Below are 25124 nucleotides of genomic sequence, written 5' to 3' on the forward strand. Positions count from 1 at the left end.
AGCTTTTTTTTTTTTTTAAAGACACAGTTTCACTTTATCACCCTTGGGAGAGTGTAGTGGTGTCACAGCTCACAACAACCTCCCAGCTCTTTGGGCTTAGGTGATTCTCTTGCCTCAGGTCCCGAGTAGCTGGGACTACAGGTGCCTGCCACCATGCCTGGCTGTATTTTTGTTGCAGTTTGGCCAGGCTGGGCTGGGTTTGAACCCATTGCCCTTGGTATATGGGGCCGGCTCCCTATTCACTGAGCCACAGGCGCCGCCCAGCTTTTTTTTTTTTTTTTTTTTGAGAAATTTACTCTTGTGTCACCCTGGCTAGAGTTCAGTGGCTCACTGTAACCTCAAACTCCTGGACTCAGGTCATCCTCAGCCTCTTGAGTAGGTGGCACTACAGGCACACACCACCATGTCCACCTAATTTTTCTATTTTTTTATGGAGATGGACGGGGTCATGGTATGTTGCTCAGACTGGTCTCAAAGTCCTGGTCTGAAAAGATTCTTGTTCCTCAGCATCCCAAGAGTGCTGTGATTACAGATGTGAGCTATTGCGTGGACCTGGCTGAGCATTTTCATGAAAGTCTCTCCTTGTCTTCAAGGAGGTAGGCAGTTATCACCATTTGCAGTTGTGAAAAAAAGGCCCTTTCAGAGGGCAAAATTAAGTTGCTCAAGGTCACTCAGATTCATTCATTTGAAAAGACATTATTGGGCGGTGTCTGTGTCTCAGTGGGTAGGGCACTGGCCCCATATACCAAGGGTGGCGGGTTTGAACCTGGTCCCAGCCAAACTGCAACAAAAAAATAGCTGGGCATTGTGGCGGGTGCCTGTAGTCCCAGCTACTCAGGAGGCTGAGGCAAGAGAATTGCCTAAGCCCAGAAGTTGGAGGTTGCTATAAGCTGTGATGCCACAGCACTCTACTGAGAGCGATAAAGTGAGACTCTGCCTCTAAAAAAAAGTCAGAATCTCAAGCTGTCACCCTGGGTAGTGCCATGGCATCATAGTTCATGGCAACCTCCAACTCTTGGGCTCAAGTGATCTTCTTGTCTCACATTTTCTATTTTTTAGTAGAGACAGGGGTCTTGCTTTTGCTCAGGCTGGTTTTGAACTTCTGAGCTCAAGCTATCCACCTGCCTCCGCCTTCCTGAGTGCTAAGATTACAGGCATGAGCCACCTCGGCCAGCCAAAAAGACATTCTTTACTATGTAGCGTCAGGCATTGTTCAAAGTGATGAGAATGCCAGAGGACCAAACAGGCAAGGTCCTTGCCTGTATGGAAGTGATATTCACAGTGCAGTAGTGACAGAGCCACTCAGTCTGCCTCCAAAAGCCAGTCTATAAACGGCATGAAGTTGGATGTGTTTCTGACTTTGGAGGGGAGTCACCTCTGTAGAGTCTTAGGACCAGCTCTGGGGAAGGGGGTATGTAGCTCTTCTGAGGATTTCTATCAAGTAGTGGACAGTGGCTGAGGGCTAGGAGTGGGGATGGCTGATTATGACAATTCAGGGGCCACTCTGCTAGGCTCATCAGACTTAATACCATGAACTCACTGCAGCCTTCCCAAGTTCCCTCTGGCCACCACTCAGGGAGGACTGTTCTTGGGGTGGACTTGTGGTGGAACCCCTGAGTTTGAGCTCTGCTTTGCTATATGACCTTAACCAAGTCCTGCTCCACTTTGAGCCAAACTTACTGTGTCTTGCAAAGTTTTTTTTTTTTTTTTTTTTTTTTTGAGACAGTCTCACTTTGTCATCCTCAGTAGAGGGCAATGGCATCATAGCTCACAACAACCTCAAACTCAGGCTCAAGTGATTCTTTTGCCTCAGCCTCCTGAGTAGCTGGGACTACAGCTGCTTACCAAAATGCCCAGCTATTTTTAGAGATGGGGGGGTCTCATTCTGGCTGAGCCTGGTCTCGAACCCGTGAGCTCAGGCAATCCACCTGCCTCAGCCTCCCAGAATGCTAGCATTATAGGTGTGAGCCACTGTGCCCGGCCTGCCTTGCAAAGTTTAATGGCCTCTGAAACCCTTGCTACTTCTAGGATTCTGTGGGTTTGAGGAGTGAGCCATATCCAGGAAAGGAGAGCCTGCCTGTGGACTGCTGGATGAGACACTGAGACCCAGTGGCTTGGACATCACAGGATGACAGAATCAATAATTCCATTTCTCCCTACTGAGGAAGAGGGCTAGATAGCACTAAAGCAAAGTGAGGACCCAAAATCTCTTTGGGTCGTGAGTATTGTGCCTCTCTGAAGTCAGGATGGTGTCTATCTGCCTTTTAATAAACGTTCCACGTGCCAGATGCAGTGGCATGTGCCTGTAGTCCCAGCTACTTGGGAGGCTGGGGCAGGATCACTTGAGTCCAGGAGTTCTGAAGTGTACTATGTCTATCGGGTGTCTGCACTAAGTTTGGCATCAATATGGTGACCTCCTGGTAGAAGGGGGCCACCAGATTGCCTTAGGAGGAAACCTGGCTCCGGTCAGAAACGGAGCAGGTCAAAACTCCAGTGCTGATCAGTAGTGGGATTGCGCCTGTGAATAGCCACTGCACTCCAGCCTGGGCAACATAGTGAGACCCCATCTCTAAAATAATAATAATAATAATAATGTTCCATGTATTTCACATTTGGTGTCATTTCATGTGCTGTTTCATCTGCCTAGAATATGCTTCCCTTCACTTTTCTATCAAGTGAATGCTTTTTCATCCCTCAAGGTCCACCCTCTCTGTCCCCTCCTCTCAGGAGAAATTATTGCCCCCCAGACTCTAGAACTGGGTACTTAAGAGATTTAGAATTGGGCAGTGTATGCTTTTCTGGCCACCACCGTCTTGGATAGGGGCATCTCAATGTTCTCAGCCTGTGGCTGGGACCAGTGTAATGGGGAAAAGTTCCTCTGCTCTGGGATACATCCAGTAGGGAGTGGTTTCCACAAGGGCATCTGGGGTTCCTCATAAGAATAAGCTGCTCTGGCTTGGCGCCTGTGGCTCAAGCAGCTAAGGCACCAGCCACATGCACCTGAGCTGGCGGGTTCAAATCCAGCCCCGGCCGGCTAAACAACAATGACGGCTGCAACCAAAAAATAGCCAGTAAGCTGGGGTTGAGGGACTTAGTGCCGGAGTAAGGCAAGTCACCTTCAAGGACCTCAGACCAGCTGTTTATCTGGGGTTCTGTGGGGCACAGGGATAGCCATACCTAACTTTTCTGAATGCCCCGAGGGCAGGGGCTGACTTGATGATGTTTCCTTCTGTCCTGCCCAGCACAGGGCCCGGCACTAAGTGGCTTTGGAAGAGGTGGTGATCTGATATGGGCCTCTACGATATGGTCATTTCTAGATCCTAGATGCTCAGAGTTGATGGCCTGAGATGTCACAGGGAGCCCTCATGGCACATACAGGCAGCTGTGGCCCAGAGGAAGAAGTGACTTGTTCAAGGTCACATGGCTGGCTGCTATAGCGGCAGCCAGGAGCCCATACCTGCTGGGCAGACTTCAGCTTCCCCACTCCTTTGTTCAGATTTCAAAAGGAAAATCTTATCCCCAGGAGCCTCTCCCAGGGCCTTGAAGAGCTGAGAAAGAAGCAGAGGCCAAAGGAGCCTTCCCTCCTCTTCCCCTTTCTGATACTTTCAGGGGCTGGTTCCAACTGTCTCTCCCTCAACCTTCTGGAAATTCCCCTTAGGGGAATTTAGGCCTGGGAGGGGCCTTCAGTGTGCCCTCCCCTCACTACTCCCTCCTTGCCTTTCCTGAAGCAGGGCTGCCAGCAAGGTCTGCCAAACTGGGATGGAACCCTGTGGGCCCTAAAATTTACACTATTGTCAGCAGAGGTGGGTGGAGAGCCTTCTCTCCCCATCTGCCCCTTGGAAATCCCTCTCTCCAGACCCTCAAAACTGTCTCAGCTGCTTGTGGCCTGTCACATGATAAAGAAATCTAATGAGGGGAGGCGCCTATGGCTCAGTTGGTATGGCGCCGGCCACATATACCGAGGGTGGCGGGTTCAAACCCGGCCCCGGCCAAACTGCAACCAAAAAATAGCCGGGCGTTGTGGCGGGCGCCTGTAGTCCCAGCTACTCGGGAGGCTGAGGCAACAGAATCGCTTAAGCCCAGGAGTTGGAGGTTGCTGTGAGCTGTGTGAGGCCACAGCACTCTACCGAGGGCCATAAAGTGAAACTCTGTCTCTACAAAAAAAAAAAAAAAGAAATCTAATGAGAGGAGGGATTGTATATTGTTTGGTGAACTTAGTGGGGCTGACAAACTAGGGACATACACCTATGTTTAGACCCCAAGGCTACCTTGGAGGGATGGAATCTCTGTCTACTTCCCCCATTTTTTTTTTTGCAGTTTTTGGCCAGGGCTGGGTTTGAACCTGTCACCTCCGGCATATGGGGCAGGCGCCCTACTCCTTTGAGCCACAGGTGCCGCCCCATTTTTTTTTTTTTCTTTCTTTTTTTTGAGACACAGTCTCACTTTGTCACCCTTGGTAGAGTGCTCTGGTGTCATAGCTCACAGCAACCTCAAACTCTTAGGCTCAAGCGATTCTCTTGCCTCAGCCTCCTGTGTAGCTGGGACTATAGGCGCCCGCCACAATGCCTGGCTATTTTTACAGATAGGGCCTCACTGTAGCTCAGGCTGGTATTGAACCTGTGAGCTCAGGCAACCTGCCTCCTGGGTCTTCCAGAGATTACAGGCATGAGCCACCAAGCTTGGCTTTTTTTTTTTTTTTTTTTGAGGCAGAGTCTCAAGCACTCTCAAGTCTTTTTTTTTTTGTAGAGACAGAGTCTCACTTTATGGCCCTTGATAGAGTGCCGTGGCCTCACACAGCTCACAGCAACCTCCAACTCCTGGGCTTAAGCGATTCTCTTGCCTCAGCCTCCCGAGTAGCTGGGACTACAGGCGCCCGCCACAATTCCCGGCTATTTTTTGGTTACAGTTTGGCCGGGGCCGGGTTTGAACCCGCCACCCTCGGTATATATGGAGCCGGCACTTTACCGACTGAGCCACAGGCGCCGCCCTGCACTCTCAAGTCTTAAGAGTGCCAGGGCATCATAGCTCACAGCAACCTCCAACTTTTGGGCTTGGGCTCAAGCAATCCTCTTGCCTCATTTTTTCTATTTTTTAGTAGAGATGGGGTCTTGCTTTTTGCTCAGGCTGGTCTTAAGGAATCCACCTGCCTCAGCCTCCCAGCGTGTTAGGATTACAGGCATGAGCGCACCGGCCCTACTTTCCCCATTATTATGCCACACTACTCTATGCCCTTGTGCTCCACCGTTCTAGGGGGCTGGTTCATTAAAGGACCGTCAGCCCCACTCGAAAGGTGCCAGCCATGTGCTCGGCATGGAAGGGGAGATAGCTCAGCCCACAAATCGTTTTTTTTTTTTTAACGTTCCACATTTTATTTACATTTTAAGACTAACTTTAATCTCAAAATCACATCTCCATACACCTATTTCCTTTTTGTTGACTTCACTTAAATGCCTGGTTTGTTAAACAAAGACTGTAAACAAATATTTACCATGTCTGTTATATGTAGCACACAGGAACAGCTCTTAACAGAAACTCATCACCCCCCCCAACATTTTATTATAAATACAGGTATCAAAACAATCCTGAACATATTTTTCATACTACTAGTAGTCAGCACCCACACTGCTTCAAAAATTAACACAATTTGTGACAATATTCATTATACCTGCTACTTTAAACAATTTCAACTGCAGCTCTTTCACTAAGCAAGATGGATAAAGCATGCCATTTCTGTTTTTCCTTCTGGAGATTTTTACTTTTCAGAAACACACATGCTTCCACTGCCATCTGACACCCCTCTTCACACTTTCATCTTGTAAACCTGAATTCTATTTAGAGTATATTCCAGGTTTATGTGTAAATGACAGTGCCTTAATAAGAGAAAAAAAGTGTGCTTCATTTTTCCTCTTGTTACCTGAAAACATACTGGGTGTACATATATTAAATATATTCTTTTTTTTTTTTTTTTGTAGAGACAGAGTCTCACTTTGTCGCCCTCGGTAGAGTGCCGTGGCCTCACACAGCTCACAGCAACCTCCAACTCCTGGGCTTAGGCGATTCTCTTGCCTCAGCCTCCTGAGTAGCTGGGACTACAGGTGCCTGCCACAACGCCCGGCTATTTTTTGGTTGCAGTTCAGCCACGGCCGGGTTTGAACCCGCCACCCTCGATATATGGGGCCAGCGCCTTACCGACTGAGCCACAGGCGCCACCCATATTAAATATATTCTTACAAATGTCCAGGTCATGTTTACCAGGTGAAATTCCTTTACTTAATGTGTAGGTATTTTGCATTGTGATATTTAATCAAGACATTAACATGAGTAAAAGGTTGTTGATTTAAGACAAGTTTGAGGTCCACTAAAATTTTTTTTTTTTTCTTTTTGTAGAGACAGAGTCTCACTTTATGGCCCTTGGTAGAGTGCCGTGGCCTCACACAGCTCACAGCAACCTCCAACTCCTGGGCTTAAGCGATTCTGTTGCCTCAGCCTCCCGAGTAGCTGGGACTACAGGCGCCCGCCACAACGCCTGGCTATTTTTTGGTTGCAGTTTGGCCGGGGCCGGGTTTGAACCCGCCACTCTCGGTATATGGGGCCGGCACCTTACCGACTGAGCCACCGGTGCCGCCCGAGGTCCACTAAAATTAATTGTTGTATGTTTGTCCTTCTGGTGGCTGTGGAAGCTTCATATTTTCTTTGGACATCATTAGACGTCTTAGCTCTTGAAGTACAACTTTAATGCTATATGAATTTTGCCATTTTGCTAAAACTGGTATGCTACGTGCATCCACCATGCCACCGGAATTATTTATTCCATTCATATTAATTTTTGTTACAAATCCAACTGACGGAGGAGCTTCTGGGTATTTAGGTCCACATTCTACTTTCAAGCTATATATTGTTTTCATAATTTGTCCTTGGTGGCCCAATAATTACGCCTGTCCACCTTGTAAGTGTCATATCTTTGTCATCTTCAAGGCCCCAGCTAACTGTACCATCGCCTACTCCTTTTTGTCCTTCTTCAAGTTCTCCAACAAGTGAAAATTACGAGGAACTTTAACTCCTGTGGAGACCGCCATCTTATCCTGTAGGCCGACGCAGCCGCCCGCCCCACAAATTGTTTAAACCCAGAATCTTGTTGGAAAGTACATGATTTGCTTGAAGCTTCAGGTAGGAAGATTACTAAGTAGGGCCTCCTATCCGCTTAGGATACCTCTCCTCCAAGTCTCTAACCAGGTGATGCCTTCACCACCATTCAGCGAGAGCCATGGCACAGAGTGGTGGTTCACACCTGTTATCCTAGCACTCTGGGAGGCCAAGGTGGGTGGATTGCTCTGAGCTCACAGGTTTGAGAACAGCCTGAGCCAGAGTGAGATGTCATCTCTAAAAATACCTAGGCGTTGTGGTGGGTGCCTGTAGTCCCAGCTACTTGGGAGGCTGAGGCAAAAGAATCGCTTGACCCAACAATTGGAGGTTGCTGTGAGCTATGATGCCATGGCAGTCTACTGTGGGTGACATAGTGTGACTCTGTCTCAAAAAAAAAAAAAAAAGAGGGCGGTGTCTGTGGTTCAGTGGGTAGGGCGCCAGCCCCATATGCCAAGGGTGGCAGGTTCAAACCCAGCTCTGGCCAAACTGCAACAAAAAAATAGCCGGGCGTTGTGGTGGGTGCCTGTATTCGCAGCTACTCGGGAGGCTGAGGCAAGAGAATCATCTAAACTCAGGAGCTGGAGGTTGCTGTGAGCTGTGTGATGCCACGGCACTCTACCTAGGGCAATAAAGTAAGATTCTGTCTCTATTAAAAAAAAAAAAAAGTCATGAGGCACTCAAGCCCAGTCTTGTGGTTCCTGGGGTCTGGTCCATATGCTTCCCCATCACTATGCAAGCACCAGTCTTGCCACCACCGGCAGTATACCAGCAGATGTGCCACCATTGCTGCTGTAACAGTACATAGTACCCAGACCCCAACATCTCCATCTCTACCTCCACTTCTACATATATACACATATGGTACACCTGCTGTGTACTGAGCTTGGGGTTGCCCTTGAGGAAACGGTTCTGTTTGAAAAGCCAGATACCAAAACAAACCGTTGTCTCAAGGAAAGTGCTGTGATGAACCAGCAGGAAGGTGCATCATTTCTCTAATCTCAGCACTTTGGGAGGCCATGGTAGGCGATCACTTGAGGTCAGGAGTTTAAGCCTGGGCCACATAACAAGACCCCTATGGCTCAGTTGGTAAGGCGCCGACCCCATACCGAGGGTGGCGGGTTCAAACTCGGCCCCGGCCAAACTGTAACCAAAAAATAGCTGGGCGTTGTGGTAGTCGCCTGTAGTCCCAGCTACTTGGGAGGCTGAGACAAGAGAATAGCTTAAGCCCACGAGTTGGAGGTTGCTGTGAGCTGTGTGAGGCCACGGCTCTCTACCGAGGGCCATAAAGTGAGACTCTGTCTCTACCAAAAAAAAAAAAAAAAAAGACCCTGTCTCTACAAAAAAAAATAAGAAAAATTAGTCAGGGCACACAGTGGCACACAGTTGCTTGAGCCAAAGGTTGAAGGCTCCTGATCAGGCCACTGAACTCCAACTCGAGTGACAGAGTGAGACCTTATCTCTCTCTCTTTTTTCTTTTTCTTTTTTTGAGACAGAGCCTAAAGCTGTCGCCCTGCGTAGTGTGCTATAGCATCACAGCTCACAGCATCCTCCAATTCCTGGGCTCAAGTGATTTTCCTGCCTCTGTCTCCCAAGTAGCTGGGACTGGAGGCGCCTGCCACAACGCCCGGCTATTTTTTGGTTGCAGCCATCATTGTTGTTTGGTGGGCCCAGGCTGGATTCGAACCTGCCAGCTCAGGTGTATGTCGCTGGCGCCTTAGCTGCTTGAGCCACAGGTGCTGAGCCTCTTTTTTTTGTAGAGACAGAGTCTCACTTTATGGCCCTCGATAGAGTGCCATGGCATCACACAGCTCACAGCAACCTCCAACTCCTGGGCTTAAGTGATTCTCTTGCCTCAGCCTCCCAAGTAGCTGGGACTACAGGCACCCGCCACAATACCTGGCTATTTTTTTGTTGCAGTTCGGCCGAGGCCGGGTTTGAACCCGTCACCCTCGGTATATGGGCCAGCGCCTTACTGACTGAGCCACAGGTGCCGTCCAAGCCTCTTTTTTTTTTTGTAGAGACAGAGTCTCACTGTATTGCCCTCGGGTAGAGTGCCGTGGCGTCACACGGCTCACAGCAACCTCTAACTCTTGGGCTTATGCGATTCTCTTACGTCAGCCTCCCAAGCAGCTGGGACTACAGGCCAAGCCTCTTTTCTTTTTAAGAGACAGTCTCACTTTGTCGCCCTTGGTAGAATGCCGTGGCAGCAGGCCTCACAGTAACCTCCAGCTCTTGGGTTTAGGTGATTCTCTTGCCTCAGCCTCCTGAGTACCTGGGACTACAGGCCGGCTATTTTTTGTTGCAGTTTTTCTGGGGTCAGTTTTGAACCCGGCACCCTACTCACTAAGCCACAGGTACCGCCCAAGAGGCCCTATCTCTCAAAAAGACCTGTGTTACCCAGGGTGCAGGGGAGCTCTAAGGTGTGATCAGTACTACTATAATCAGAGGACAGCACTAATTGCTTTGGGAGCACAAAGAACTGAGCTGGGGGAGTTGGGAATGCAAGGAAGACTTCTGGAGGAGCAACTTGTCAGCAGGGCCTCAAGGATGAAAAGGCATCTTCTGGAAAAGGCGGAAGAGGAGGAGGCCCGACGTTGTGCATTGGGGAGTGGCAAGCAGTTTTGTGTGGCTGGAGCTCTGAGAATGAGAATGGCTGGAGATGAGGCTGAATGTGCTGGGGCAGCTTCTATAAGGCTGCCTATGAAGGAAGTTACCTGCTATACTCCAGATGTCCTTTGAGGTTCTTCACATACCTGTCCTCAATTCATGCCAAGAGATTTAGACTTTACCCTGGGGTGTTCCCTCCAATCCCCTGTACATGCTGTCCTCTTGATGGGCCTCAGTTTCCCTGTATGTAAATCAAGGGAGTTGGGGTAGTGGATCTCTGAGGTGTTTTTTAGCCTCGACACTAGGACCCTCTTCTCTATGCAAAGGGGGGAGACTGTGCACACAGCTTGGTACACAGTATATGTTCAATGTATATTTTCTATAGATGAATAAAATACCAGCTCTTAAAGGACTACACTGTTGTCACCTTCAGACTCTGAGCAAGAGATGGACCTCAGAGAGGGTTGGCATGAGATTTGACTCTCCCATTTTACAGGGAGGGAACAGGGTGTCCTGGAGTCACTGGGAAGAAGAACCACATAGTACAGTGGAGGGGCTTGTCCAGGTGGCAGAAAGGATGAGCCATATGGGGACTAGAACTGAGGGCTGTGGACTCCCAGCCCAGTGCTCTCTGTTATACCATGCTGCCTAGAGTAGGAGAGATGAGGCAGAGTGATGGTAAAGAAGAGTCACTGCCCAGGTGTTGGGGCCCTGGTTAGGTCCTTGGGCATAAGGGCACCTGTACGGTTGTAGTTGCGGGAGCCTCAGGTAGCCTCAAAGTCTTTAATAAGAGATTAGGGTTGGCCTTGAGTATGAAAAACAAAGATTCATATAAATAGGAGATGGGTAAAAGGCATATAGCTTCACAGAGGCACACAGACATGTGTGGTTTAACATGTTTACCTACATGTTCCATTATTTACATACAAACTAGATATGGGCATATGCTTAGCAAACACAATTGCACAGTCATACTGGCACACAAAAGCACGTGTAATTATACTATTATAGACAAACTTATTTACATATAAATGCATATAGGCTAATTGTTATACACTTAAATACATAAAAATCAGTGATATTCAACCACTCTGAAATAGTCATAATTCTACAGGCAAATACATACCTAGAAATGAAAACAGACTCAATTATATGGATACAGGCATGCACAGTTGATTACACACAGAGATACCCACATGTGGAGGATCACAGATACATAAATAGGTATACAACTTACACAGCCAACATTCAAGCACATAATTACAAACAGATGTCCAATTACATGTCTTCAAAGTCATGCAGAGACACATAAACTGGAGAGGTGGTAGCATGGAGCAGTAGATATCAGAGCCAGCTGGGTTTGAGTCTTGGCTCTGTAGCTTAATGTTTCACTTTGGGTCAGTTGACTTCAAGGAACCTCAACTTCCCTGTCTGTAAACGGATATTATAAAGGTATCTAACTTAACACAGTAGTCTGTGGATGAAATGATAGGCAATGAATGAATGCAATCAGCATAGCGCCTGACTGTTATTTTATCTACTTTTATTTTGAACAACATAGCTACAGAAATAATTCAACACATTTGTATACACAGGCACGTGACACTCACGGGGTAGTGGCTGGTGGGCCCTAGCAGCGGCAGGGCTTGAGACCTACCTGTGTGGAGCCATGTCCCAGTTCTCCCAGCGCCGCTGCACTCCTCTGGCAAGCTCTAGGTTGGGAGAGTGAGTGACGCGACCCGTCTGCCCCACCTGGACCCGCCCTTCCTTTGCCTGAGAGCGTTGGGCTGGGCAAGCTCGCTAGTCTCCCAGGTCCGGAGGGCGGAGCCGACGGGATGCGCGCCAGGCCCTGCCCCCGATCCAGCCCCTCCTCTGCCTCGCCATTGGCCGCAGAGCTCGGGGGTGTGGCTGAGCTGGGGCTGGGGGCGACTGTGGTGTCCGCCCGCGCGTCGCGCTGCCTCCCTCCCGGGGCTGCGGGCCCGGCGGCCGGGCTGGCTGGGCCGCACTTGGGTTCCCGCGCCGGCTCCCACGCCCGCCATGGGCAACTCACACCACAAGAGGAAGGCCCCCAGCGGTCCCCGGGCCCGCAGTTTCTGGCGGTTCGGGCGGTCGGCGAAGCGGCCGGCAGGTAGGGGCCAGAGTGGGGGCGGGGCAGACGTGGAGGAAGGTCTCTGCTGCAGCGGTCGCTACTGCTGCTGCCCCCTCCCGGGGCCTGGTGGGTGTGAATGTGGGGAGCCCGGAGTTCCGCGCAGACCCCACCCCTCACATGCACACAGGGACACACGTACACAGTAATACCAACGGGTGGGCACGGGTACATGTTCGCAGTTTACAGTCACATACATAACACCCACTCAGATGTTCGGACTTGAAGGCACAAAATCAACATTCACACTATTGCAGTAGGTTCCACAGATTCTGAGACATAGGTACACATGTACCTATGCCTGCGGTTTACATAGCCACACGAACGGCATCCACGCACATATTCAGACACAGGGGCAGACACACACAATCGTTCACACACATCGGTCATGTAGCTATAGTTGCCCAGAGTCTTGGGCACACGTGTACACACTTGCACAACTGTGACTCACATTCTGGCTCACAGGCGGACCCTAAGGCACTAGTGCACACACACACTTGTTTCCCGAGTCTTAGCCCCCAACAGGCTGAAAGTTTGCAGGAGGAGGGGAGACAAAGGTGGAGGGGAGAAGCCGGAAACCCTGGGCTGAAGGCTCGGGACCGCCTCCATCTGGCGCGATTGGGAGTCGGACTGGTTTTCTTGGCTCCCTCCCTACCCCCACCCGCGCCATCGCGGCTCTCCCCGTCCCCCCTCCACCCCCTGCGGTCCCCGCGATCGCCGCCGCATCCCCCCCTTTCAATGCAGCCACCAAGCTGGAACGCAGCCTTCCCGGCTGCTGCGGGATCCTTCCGCGGGTCACATTCCAGCTTCCAAGGGGGAGGGGAGGGAATGGGGGGAGCCTCCAATCCCAGGGTTGGAAGATGGGATTCTAGGTTTCCTCCTACATATGTGGCAGTTTGGGGTATCCCCAAAAGAATCCTAAGGGGTGCTGGAGGAGGGGCCATTGAGGGTGCTTAGTTTTCTCACCTGGTGAATCCAGAAAGGGTGGAGGGGCAGGGTAATGGCTCCAACAAGCCCTTCCCCAAGGTAGGAAATTTTCAACAGAGGCAGGTACTCCTAGGGGTACCTGCTGGTTTGGGGAAGTGAGAGAGTCTCTGAGGAGGTGGCGTGGAGGGGCCCCTGCTGTGGGAGAGCCCTGCAGTGGGGAGAGAATCCACTGGTGTATTCCCAGGATGGCCCACATTCCTAGAGGTTCAGAACCAGAGCCTGATGATCTCATCGCTCCATTGTAGGGGGTGATGGAAAGAGCCTGGGCTGGGAAGTAGGGGGCCTATATTCTCAATGTGGCTCTGGTACAGACTCTGGCGACCTTGAAGAGATTCCTTTTGCTTTTCTGGACCCCTTAACCCCCCTTATAGGGGGAATGTCTCTGAAATCAGGGGAATTTAGCTTTGTTGACTTCTTACAGTTCCTAGCCATTTCCTGGGTGAAGAGACTACGGTCCTCCGGGTCCGGGGAAAGGGACCTTGTGCAAGACGCTTTGCCTATGGTGGTTTGAGGAATAGTAATGATAATCAAAATAACAATAGAAAAAGGGTTAATTAATCAAGTTAAGGTAGGCTCTTTGAGGACTTTTCATAAGATGAATGATGAAGGACCCCAGGACCTTCCAGTACTCTCCCTGCTCCCACAGTGGTGAAGCCCTGGCTGTGTCCAACTCTCTCTGCTAGAATCTGCACTGAGTAGGTAGGGCTGAGTCCCCTCATTTCTCCTCTGATGGCTGCTCTGCTCTGATGGTTTCCTGAGAATCAACTGTGGACCCAGACTTGTGACCATTTGTGATGGAGGAGATAGAAGATAAGAAGGCTGTGTTTGTTAGTCTCTTGCCCACTGGCCCTTGAGGAAGAGGCCTGGGGCTCCTTGCAGCTTTTGTGCAGGTCTAGTCCTGCAGCAACTTAAGGGTCAACCAAGCTTTGAGGTGTTTAGAAAAAACTAGAAAGCAGTATCAATACAAGACAGAAGTAAGTGTAGGGGCCGGGAAATATTATAGGCTATATGTCAAAAAGCTTCTGGGTTGGGGTCAGCTTTAGAAAACTGAGGAGTTGCTCCTAATTTGGCCTTTGAAATAACTGCAGGATTGGAATTAGTCATGAATTGTTGATTAAGTGAGACAATTAAATGACTAGGGATTTGTTTCAGCTGTTAGGGTATGGTCACGAGCAAAGGCATGGAGTTGAGACTGAGTATGCAGATTGGAGAGAAAAGTAGTTGAGGGACCTTCCTTGTGTCTGGGAGAAGAGGTTCCATTGTGAATGTAAACTTAAATCCCTTTGGTTTTACTTGTGCTCACAATTCTAAGGCCTCTTCAGCTTCTGTTGTCACAGGCCTAGGTGGAGACTAGAGCTTGAGTACTTATTCATTTGATTAGTCTGTGAGGGAAGAGGGAGAGAGTGTGGGAGGGCAGAAAGGGTTGGAGTCCATGGGCCACAGGGAGCTAGTGAAGGTGTCTGAGCAAGGGAGGGGCCTACAAAAGTGGTTATGGCTCCAGGGAGGAGGAAGGTGCAGGAAGGACAGGTTGGGGGGTGGAGTGATGAGAGTAGAAGCTCAGAGGCCATTGCAGTAATCCAGGGGAGAGGTGATGAAGTAAGGGCTGGGGACAGGGTTGAGGCTAAGACCTGGTATTAATCAATTATTGGGAGTAAAGGCCAGAGAAGGCTGTGAAGGCTTCTGTGCTTGAGGTTACTTGGCTGGGGATGGTAGCAGAAATAAAAATAAGGCTCTGTGCTGACCCTTTCCAAGGATCAATCCATTTATCCTTTGATTGCCCTTCAACAGTCCAACAAGTGAGAAGCTTTTATTCTCCCCATTTTAAGATGAAGAAGCTAGAGCTCAGAGAAGCACAGTCACTTGCCCATGGCCACACAGAGGGGCTGAATCTTGATTCAAACTTAAACCTGTCAGATTACAAACTTGTGCCTTTAATCAGTTTATGGATAGGTTGGTGTCATTTGATGATGGAGAAGCTTGTGGGTCCTCTGGGCAAAGAAAGTCTGAGGCTTGGGGGTTTAGACTGTGGAGAACACAAGTTGGGGGAAATGCAGTGGGGGAGGGGGAGGGATTGAGGACTAAGTGTTGAAGGCTCCTTTCCCCCTAGCTGGGGGGGGGGGGCAGATGGAAATGAGGAAGTGGGAAGGGGAAACTAAGACTTCAGGAAGGATTGATCCAGCAGATCAAACGCCCTTGGAGGCTAGGGAAGGGTGAAGGTAGAGAAGACAAAGCCTCTCCACTGCTGCAAAAACACTGTAGCCTGCTGAGAGTGTTTGGCCTTGTGGCATCCAACCCAATCCTCACTTCTCCTCCCCAGGCAGGTGGGCACCTAGTTCTGGGCAGGTTGGGAGGAGGATGTGAATCTGGAGCCAGGGAGACTCACCCACTGTCCCCGCCTGCTTTATCACCCTCTGGTTCCCACGCATTGTGCTGTCAGGCTTTACACATGGAGGCCTCCTTCCGGATGTATGTATTTATTGTTCCCATTCTTCAGGTGAAGAGTCTGAGGGAAGGACCCACCCAGTGGCTGACTTTCTTTTCTGTTTTTTTTTTTTTTGTAGAGACAGAGTCTCACTGTACCGCCCTCGGTAGAGTGCCGTGGCGTCACACGGCTCACAGCAACCTCCAGCTCTTGGGCTTACACGATTCTCTTGCCTCAGCCTCCCAAGCAGCTGGGACTACAGGCGCCCACCACAACGCCTGGCTTTTTTTTTTGTTGCAGTTTGGCCGGGGCTGGGTTTGAACCCATCACCCTTGGCGTATGGGGCTGGCGCCCTACTCACTGAGCCACAGGCGCCGCCCCTGACTTTCTTTTCATCCCTCTCCTTGCCTCTAGACAGGAAAGTCCAGAGGGTCTCCTGGAGAATGCAGGGTCTTTGGTAGGTTCCACAGCTGGGAGAAAGCCATCTCCCTCATCCTGCTGTGTCTTCTCACCTTTCTTAGTGGGAGACTTGCTTATGGAAGCCCTGAGGGATCTGAGATAAGCTTAATCCTCTTGCTGCCCCAGTCCGTGACATAAAGTGGGAACTGCTCCCCTTTCTTTTTCTTTTTTTTTTTGGCCGGGGCTGGGTTTGAACCCGCCACCTCCGGCATATGGGACCGGCGCCCTACTCACTGAGCCACAGGCACCACCCTGCTCCCCTTTCTTCTAATAGCAGGGTTACCCATGCTGAGGGCTCTTTAGAGATCTTCTCTCCAACCCTCCCACATTACAGACAAATTGAGGCCAGAAAAGGACAGTGCCTGGGACTCCTGACTCCTAGGGCAGTGAGATACCTGGTCTGGGCGTGGACTTCCCTTTCCTCCCAAGCTGGGGAATTAGGGCTGCTGGGGGAGGGGAGGGAGCATCACTGAGGAGAGATAGGGAGCTGATGTTAAGTGTTCCTTATCAGACCTTATCTTAATGGCCCTTAATGCCACTTGAGACTTGGAGAGAACTCCCGGAAGTGGGTGGGAGAGGAGGCCTCTAGTGGCAAAGGAAGAATGTTTTGCAGCCAGTCAGAGCTGGGCTGCATCTTGACTGCCATTACTGGCAGTGTGACCTTGGGCAAGTCACTGACTATTGAGGATATGATAAGGGGGATTTAATGAGACCATGAGTATCTCGTTCACTCGGCATTCGATAAATCCAGCTTGTTATTTTTTGTCTTGTAAGTTGGAAAGCCAGAGGACCCAAGAGAGTCCTGTCCTCACCCTTACACCCTGGAGAGGTGGAGGCTCCTTTGCTTACAACACTTTGTGTCCACACTTGGTTGTGTGGCTTTCTTTAACTTTTCCAGGCACTCTGTGAAGCAGGTATTAGTTCCTCTTTACAGGTGAGGAGACTGAATCTCTGAGAGGTCGATTCATTTGTCCAAGGCCTAGAGGCCAGACCTTTTCTTCTCTGACTTCATGGTGGCTGCCTCTCTGGCATCCATAAAAAAGGATAATCATGCCTTGAAGGAACAAAGGAAAGGGCTTTGGAAAGTCAAAATTGCGCCCTGGCCGAAAGGGATTATTATGTCATTGTTGGGAGCAAATACTGGCCCAGAAACTCATTATGACATTTATTAATATTATCGTAGCTAATTCCTCCCTGTGCTACTTACTGCCTGCACCCCCAGGGCACCCTGTGGGATGGGATCCTACCCTCCCTGCTCCAGGCACTCCCTGGCCCCCAATATTTACTTTAGAACTAGCCGGTCAGCTCTGTCCTTTCTGGGGTGGGGCCGCTAGGGTGGGGCTGGACATGTAGGGGAGGTGGGAGGGGACTCTCCTGCAGAGGTGGGATGTAGACCTCCCCTTTATTTGGTTGGAGATTGAGGCTGTGGCACCCCCTTACACATTTTCTCAGACTTAGGATCTGAGATCCTAAAGGATCACTAAAGCTTTTGGATCCAGGTTCAGATCTGTGATGTGCCAGTTCAGGGTTGGGTGACCTTGAGCAAGTAAGTCACTTTCCCTGGAGCCTCCTAGTGCTCATTTGAAAAAGGAAACTTTACTCCTGCCTTTCAGGTTTCTTGTTGGGTGTGGTTTGTGAGACTATAGAAGAGAAAGTGTTTTGAGAACTGAAGTTCCACCTGAAACTTTATGTTCATTTCCCTTTGTCTTGTTGCTGTGGGAATAGAATCTACAAATGCTCTGGGTCTGCTCCTGCCTCCTGGGGAAGGCCCTGGCTCCCTCTGGGCCTTCTTTGTCCACCTGTACAGTGAGGAATTGAGACGAAAGGCCTGTGAATACCTTGAATCCTGGCTCATGGACTGGCCAGGAGCACTTAAGACAGGAGCAGGAGTGGGGGTGGGGTCTGGTCTAGATAGAATACATCAACAAATCATTGAAATCTGAACAATCCTAAGAAGCAGGTGTTTTTATTCCCATTTTACAGACAAGGAAATGGAGGCCAGAGAAGGCAAGCTTATTTATAAAGCTGTCCTCCTATCTCCACTGTATAAATAGCAGAGTAGCATTTCACCTCAGAACAACTTGAATCCAAAAGGTTGGATTCAACTTGATCGGAGGTTCCTGAGCAAGGCCACCTGGACAGCTGTGCCCTCCCCCCTCATTCTTCTCCCCTGAGTCAGGCCTGCCCAGCTGTGGGCGTGCCACCACCCCCACCCCTTGCTCTGGAATGGGGCATGTTGAGGCTTTACCCCATGGAGGATATTGGCAAAACAGTGTGTGCCTGTATGCGCATGTGCCTGGCCTTGGGTGGCAGGGATTCTCCCCCTCATTCCTTCCTGTCCCAAGGGCTCAGGAAAGCCCCTGAGTGGAGGATGCATGCACCTGTCTTTCTGTACACGCAGCCTCTTAGCAGGCACTGTGTGAGTCTGTGCAGTTGCTCATGGATGAGGAGGGCTTTGACTAGGGTGGCCTAGGTGTGCTTTGTGGGTGTGGTCCTGAGAGTGCCCATGTGTGTAGGTGACCCCTGTGGGACATTCTGGAGGTGCATTCCTGAGTACTTGCTCTGGTGGGCTATATCTGAACTCAGGAGCTTGTGTGTGTGTTTCCTGGAGTGCCCTCATGGCCTCAGCCCAAGGCTGTACCTCTACCCTGCCTGGGCAGAAAGCACTGGAACAGGGACTATTAAGTGTGGCCTTGGGCAAGGTCTTTCTACTCTCTGGACCTTACTTTCTTTTTGAGGAGTCCCTCTCTTCCCCTACCTGGGAGGTTGGTGAGCTCCTCTCCAAGCAAGTCACAGGTGTGTAGACTTGGGGTGGCTTAGTGAGGCTATGGCTCTGGGCAGACTGTGGGTAGGTAGGTGGGGAAGGGGTGTTGCTGGGGCAACCAGATGTTATCAAGTGTGAGAGCCTTGGATTGCTGGGGAATTTGCATCTGTGGCCCTGACTGCCACAGGGGCCTGGGACCTTGATGAGCTGATGTTCCCCCACCCCTAACTTGGCAGGAGCTCAACCCTTAGTTATCCTGGTCAGGGGGAAGCTGAAGTTGACTGCCCTGTGTAGTTAAAGGCTTCAGTTTTGAAGCCAGCCAGACCTTTGGAAGTCACCTAGCTCTCTTGGCCTCACAGGTCCATGATTGATTACTAGGAGAGTACCTGCCTTGAAGAGCTGTTCCAAGATGCGTGAGGAATTTTGCCTTCCACCAGGACCTGGCATGGTGCCTGGGATGAATTAAACACCCTACAAGTGTTGGTCTACTGCTCTTTTCTGTTTGCATGGGACTGATAAGAGGGGTGATGGGTCTGACAGAAGAGTAGAACAAGAAGGGCACTAGGTGGTCCAGAAACCTGATTTGTAGAGATGAAGGGGTCTCTGACCCTTGTTCAGAAAGGAGATCAGGTTTGTAGCTGGGTCAGAGCATGGCTTTTGGATTCAAAATGTTCTGAGTTGAAATGCTGCTCTGCCATACAGTGGAGATGGGGGGGGCCGCTTTATAATGCTTGCCCTCTCTGGCCTCTATTTCCTCATCTTTAAAATGGGAATAAAAACACCTACTTAGGATTGTTTTTCAGATTTCAATGATTTGTTGATATATACTATCCAGTTCCACAATTTTTTTTTTTTTTTTTGTAGAGACAAGAGTTTCACTTTATGGCCCTTGGTAGAGTGCTGTAGCATCACACATGTCACAGCAACCTCCAACTCCTGGGCTTACGCGATTCTCTTGCCTCAGCCTCCCAAGCAGCTGGGACTACAGGCGCCCGCCACAACGCCCAGCTATTTTTTTGTTGCAGTTCGGCCAGGGCCGGATTTGAACCTGCCACCCTCGGTATATGGGGCTGGCGCCTTACTGCAGTTATACAAATTTTTGTTCTCCAGAGTAGGAGGGCTCTGCTTTGTGTGTGAGTGGACTGTGTGAGGCCAGTGCTAAGGTGGGGGGCAAATGTGGCAAACTGGGAAGGAGCTTGGGAACCACTGAGAATTCTTAGATCTCTGGGGAGTCAGAGAGAAAGGTGCTAAGAGGGAGGGATGTCCTCAGGTGAGTTTGGGGTCCAGCACTGTATGTAGTTCACAAACTCTCAGTTTTTGCTATGCTTTTTAGAGTTGCCAGAGGGATTTATTTATTTATTTATTTATTTTTGAGACAGAGTCTCAAGCTGTCACCCTTGGTAGAGTGCTGTGGTGTCACAGCTCACAGCAACCTCAAACTCTTGGGCTTAAGCGATTCTCTTGCGTCAGCCTCCCAAGTAGCTGGGACTACAGACGTCCACCACAACGCCTGGCTATTTTTTGGTTGTAGTTTTTGTTGTTGTTTGGCAGGCCTGGGCTGGATTCAAACCCAGTGTATGTGGCTGGCGCCCTAGCCACTTGAGCTATCCGTGCTGAGCCTATTTATTTTTTTGAGACAGAGCCTTACTATCTTACCCTCAGTAGAGGGCTGTGACATCACAGCTCACAGCAACCTCAAACTTTTGGGCTTAAGTGATTCTTTTGCCTCAGCCTCCCAAGTAGCTGGGACTACGAGTGCCCGCCACAAAGCCTGGCTATTTTTTGTTGCAATTCTCATTGCTGTTTTAGCTGGCTGGGGCAGGGTTTGAATCTGCCACCCTTGGTATATGGGGCTTCCCTACCCACTGAGCCACAGGTGCCACCGTGATTTTTTTTTTTTTTTTGGCTGGGGCTGGGTTTGAACCCACCACCTCCGGCATATGGGGCCGTTGCCCTACCCCTTTGAGCCACAGGCACCACCCCGATTTTTTTTTAACAGTGTCACTTCCTAGCGAAAACCCTCCAAGCCTATGGGACCCGAGCTGATCTGCCTCTTGCCCTCCTTTGATTCCATCTCTTGCCATTCCTTCCCTCGCTCAGTTCTTTAGCCACACTGGCCTCTCTCTGTTCCTGGAAACCCAGCACTCCTGCCTCAAGGCCTTTAAAATACATACTGTTGCCCGTTTAGAAGGCTCTGCCCCCAGTACCTGCCCTGGCTGGCTTGTCATTATTCACGCTTCAGGTCCAACATCCTTTTCTTAGAAGGGTTTTTCTTGACACCCCATCTAAAGGCCTCCCCTTCCTGCCACAGTTCCGTAGTCTTCACTACCTAAAATTACACCGTTTACCTCATCTATGCATTCATCAAATATTTATTGAACTCATAGCATGTGCCAAGGCACTGGGGATATACCACTGAACAAGTTAAGTTCTCCTCTAATAACTGTAGCCCCTAGTACTAGCTTAATAGATGTTTGCTGATCAAAGAAATGGATACAAAAATTTTATAAAGGGGGATTATTGGCCTCATTTTCTTTCTTTCTTTCTTTTCTTTCTCAGAATCTCACTTTGTCGCCCTTGGTAGGGTGCCCTGGCGTCATAGCTGACGGCAACCTCAAACTCTTGGGCTCAAGCAATTCTCTTGTCTCAGCTTTCCAAGTAGCTGGGACTACAGGTGCCCACTATAACACCTAGCTATTTAAGAGACAGGGGTCTAGTTCTAGCTCAGGCTGGTCTCCAACCTGTGAGCTCAGGCGATTCACCCGCCTCGGCCTCCCATGTGTTAGGATTACAGGTATGAGCCACCATGCCCCATCTTTTTTTTTTTTTTCATGCCCGACCTTACTGGCCTTGTTTTCATGTGAGGTTATGACTTGTGTGTAATGGACATGGATTTGAACCTGGACCTGACTTCCCTCCCAGTACTGCTCCCTTCTCCTACCCTCCTACCTTCTGACTTTTTTTTTGGAGACAGAGTCTCACATTGTTGCCTTAGGTAGAGTACTTTGGCGTGATGGTGCACAGCAACTTTAAATTCTTGGGCTCAAGTGGTTCAGCCTCCTGAGTAGCTGGCACTACAGGCACCTGCCACAGTGCCTGACTATTTTTAGAGATGGGGTCTTGTTCTGGCTCAGGCTGGTCTTGAACTTTTGAGCTCAGGCAATCCACCTGCCTTGGCCTCCCAGAGTGCTAGGATTACAGGTTTGAGCCACCATGCTTGGCCCTATTTTTTTTTTTTTACATAGGCAAGAGTTTCATGGCCTCAGTCTAGCTTACAGCAAGCTCAAACTCCTGGGCTCAAGCAATCCTTGAGCCTCAGCCTCCTGAGTAGCTGGGACTACAGGTGCCCACCACGCCAGGCAAATTTTTCTATTTTTAGTAGAAATGTGGTCTTGCTGTTGTTCAGCCTGGTCTTGAACTCCTGAGCTCAAGCAATCCTCCCGCTTCAGCCTCCCAGAGTTTTAGGATTACAGGCGTGAGCTAGTTCTTGGCTAATGCTGTTCTCCCTGCCTGGTGATGGATCCAGCACAGAATCATGGAGTCACATAGTGGGGTCAGCGAGCAGAATCCTGGGCTGGGAAAGCAAGAAATCTGCTTTGAAGTCTTGCCTCTGCCATGTAACCTTGCAGAGTTTACTATGCTTCTCTGCTTCTGATATTACATTGCAAAAGTGGGAAGAAAGTCCTTTGCAAAGTATGGGACTGAACATATATATGAGGGGTTGTTGCCACCAGCCACTGTGATTCTGCTCTGGCTATCTCCCCAGTTTCCCAGTACTCTGCCCTGTGCCAGTCCTACCCCTTCAGGGGCCTCTGCCCACAGCCTTGTTATCCCCACAGGCACCCCCGGGCTCTTCCCCGACTGCTGATGCTCTGAGCTCAGCAGAGAATTACCCTCAGTAGCCAGGAGGGCTTGGGGTGGGCACCATGCCAAGTCTAGTCTAGGAGCCTTTCCACCTACCATCTGGCGCAGGGACCCCTGCCTTAGCTCTGGCTCCTGAGTATTTAGATGAGGATGTGGGGGGCAGGGTTAGTGATCTGCCCCTGGCATTGAGGTTTTCCGGTCCTCCTCGTCAAATTCTCCACTGGAGCAGAGCACTCACAGACGGCAGGCCTCAGTTTCCACTTGGGGGGCGGGGTCGGCAGATGGGCGGGATCAGTGTCGAGGGTGGGAGGAGGACCTGGAGAGCAGCCCCTCCCCCTCCTCTGCCTGATGCCCGCGCTCTGCCTCCGCGGCTGGGCTGGAGGGCTCAACGTCCCCTTAGTGCTGGGTTACCGTGGGACATCAGGAAAGGCTGGAGTAGGAAACAGTCTCTAGTGGTGCCTGCAGTCATGGTGGTGTTCCTGGGCCGCCACCTCCCGGTGCTCTTTGGGCTCATTAAGAAGAAGGGTGAGTGGGTGTGGCTGTAGGGGGAGGGGAGGGATCCTTAACTTTTCCCTTTGCCGGACCCTCCTGTAGAATGAGGGGGGATCAATGCCGGGAAAGAGTAATGGGGTGGGGCATGGGGGCAAGTAATGAGGCCAGAATGTCCGCCAGTGATGTGCTTTTGTCCAGCGGCTTTGTTGTGGCTGCCTTTGTGTGGGCTCTGCTTGTGCTTGAGAGGATGGATCCAGGTGTTTCTGACCTTGAAGCCTGCAGCCCTCCTAAAAGACTGCTTCCCTGCGGGGCTACCCACACTTTACTGGGTGCAGCCCAATACCGCAGTTGAGATAGAGGGCTGCTTCTCCCTGGGTCATCTCAGTGTGCAGGGGAGGATGGGATGTGGGGAGCAGAGACTACCCTGGCAGTGAGGAGCTTGGCCAAGGAAATCAGGTTTAGAGCCTGGAGGTGGAGAAGTTTTGGAGGGAGGGGCCTGTGCCCATTTCCTTCTCCTAGGATCCGGGCTTTCAGACCTGCATTAAGACAGAGGGGCCAGGGTGGCTCCTGTGTCTTGGTGAGTAGGGCGCCGGCCCCAAATACAGAGGGTGGCGGGTTTGAATCTGGCTCCCAGCCAAACTGCAACAAAAAAAATAGCTGGGCTTTGTGGTGGGCGCCTATAGGCTGAGGCAAGTGTTTATTGGACTTTGTGGGGTCTGGAGGTCCCAGTCTGTATGTGATCTAGGACTTCCCTCTGAAAACTCAGAGTTTAGTCCTGGCTGTGTATCACTCCTGTTTGTTGGGTGATGTCAGGCAAGGCCTTTACTGTTTGAACCTGTTTCCACAACTTGTAGAATCTGGAGACTGAGAAATGATCTGACCAGATCTGTTGGGGATTCTCCAGCTTCGATCTGTGGGATTCCTGTGATGCCCTGGGGCAGGAGTTCTGGCTGCTAAAGTATGGGCTGAGGAAGGAGGAAGAGCAGGTTTCTGAACAGAAGACCCTGTTCCTGTGACATGGCCCTTTAAAGGGCTTGTTTTGTTCCTGTCCCTTTATAAGATGCTACCAAGGTCACATGACCTTCTCTGTGCTTTTGCTTATGTTGTGGGTTTCATTTAAAGGGGGGCTGGGGCAGTAAAATGCTGACACAGGCCCCCATCCCCAGGATTAGATGACCAACCCCTCCATGGGCGGGGCTTGTAACAGGATCCTTTGTAATGGATCCCTGACTCCTCTGCACCAGGGGCCAGGGCCAGGGCCTCCAGGAGAGGGGGACACCTGGGACCATTCCCCTGAGAGAGACTGGAGTTTCCTGACTAGGAAGGAGGGGCCTGGGTCTTCTCACCTCCCCTGCCCATCCTTCACTAAGGGGCAGCCACATGGGTGAGTAGGAGACCTGAAAGGCTGTATCCCTAGTCTGCCCCTTTCCTGCCCCAGGGTCTCTTGGGAATCTGGTTATGACCCCATCAGCTTTTCTTCTTACTTTCTCATGGTGTCTTCCTCTTGGATCTGGGCCAAGGGGTTGTGTGAAAAGGGTGGCTTATTTTCCTGTGAAGTGGGTTTGGGGTATGGAGACAAGAGCAATATATTTGCTGTGAGTTGTATATATACTAGGGGTGTCTTGCATGTGGCCTTGAGTGACGTGGACACACAGCTGTGTATATACTTGGGTACTGTTTTCATACATACAGAGTGGGGACTGTGGGTGTCGTGTGTATGTGGGAGCTGGGTGTGCTTGGTGTTACCTGTGTGTATTTATACTTGGATGCCCTCTGTTTGTGTAGCTCACCAAAGCCTGGGGGTGTTGTGCATATACGGTAGACCTGTATCCCCTGTGTGTGCTGTGTGTACTCAGATATATGTACACCTGGGTATAGTTCATGTATGTAACTGGGGTGTGTATTAAGTGTGTGCCCCAGAACTGGGGGTTGTGTCCTGATTGGGGAAGTGGGTGCTGCATGTAAACTGTGTGCAGTCTGGGGAATAGGAGTGCACCTGTTGTGATGCCTGTGCATCTCCAGGGCCTAGATACCTTGAGCCTCACTTCCTCCTCCATCTCATTAGGCTCTGCCAAGGCTGAGAGTGACAAACGTCTAAGCGTAGGGCCCGGCCAGGGGCCAGGGTCTGTAGTGGATGAGCACCAGGACAATGTCTTCTTCCCCAGTGGGCGGCCACCTCACCTGGAGGAGCTGCACACTCAGGCCCAGGAGGGGCTCCGCTCCCTACAGCACCAAGGTAA

The 25124-nt window shown here is 50.5% G+C and overlaps 1 protein-coding gene and 1 pseudogene across 2 annotated transcripts in view; one reads left to right on the forward strand and one right to left on the reverse strand.

Annotated features, from left to right (window-relative positions):
- Window positions 1-25124, forward strand: part of KIAA1522 (KIAA1522 ortholog) — a 35717-nt gene that overhangs the window by 4218 nt on the left and 6375 nt on the right. Inside the window, exons 1-2 of one of the 2 annotated variants that reach the window (XM_053577124.1) lie at window positions 11683-11878; window positions 24950-25120. In XM_053577124.1, coding sequence (XP_053433099.1) covers window positions 11788-11878; window positions 24950-25120 — 262 coding nt within the window. In that variant the 5' untranslated portion in view covers window positions 11683-11787. Of the gene's footprint in view, window positions 1-11682; window positions 11879-24949; window positions 25121-25124 lie in introns of those variants that run through there. The other variant, XM_053577123.1, reaches the window with a different exon arrangement.
- LOC128575467 (ubiquitin-conjugating enzyme E2 variant 2-like) lies at window positions 6637-7076 on the reverse strand (annotated as a pseudogene).

This window comes from Nycticebus coucang, chromosome 22 (genome assembly GCF_027406575.1).
Source record: "Nycticebus coucang isolate mNycCou1 chromosome 22, mNycCou1.pri, whole genome shotgun sequence".
NCBI classification, from domain to species: Eukaryota; Metazoa; Chordata; class Mammalia; order Primates; family Lorisidae; genus Nycticebus; species Nycticebus coucang.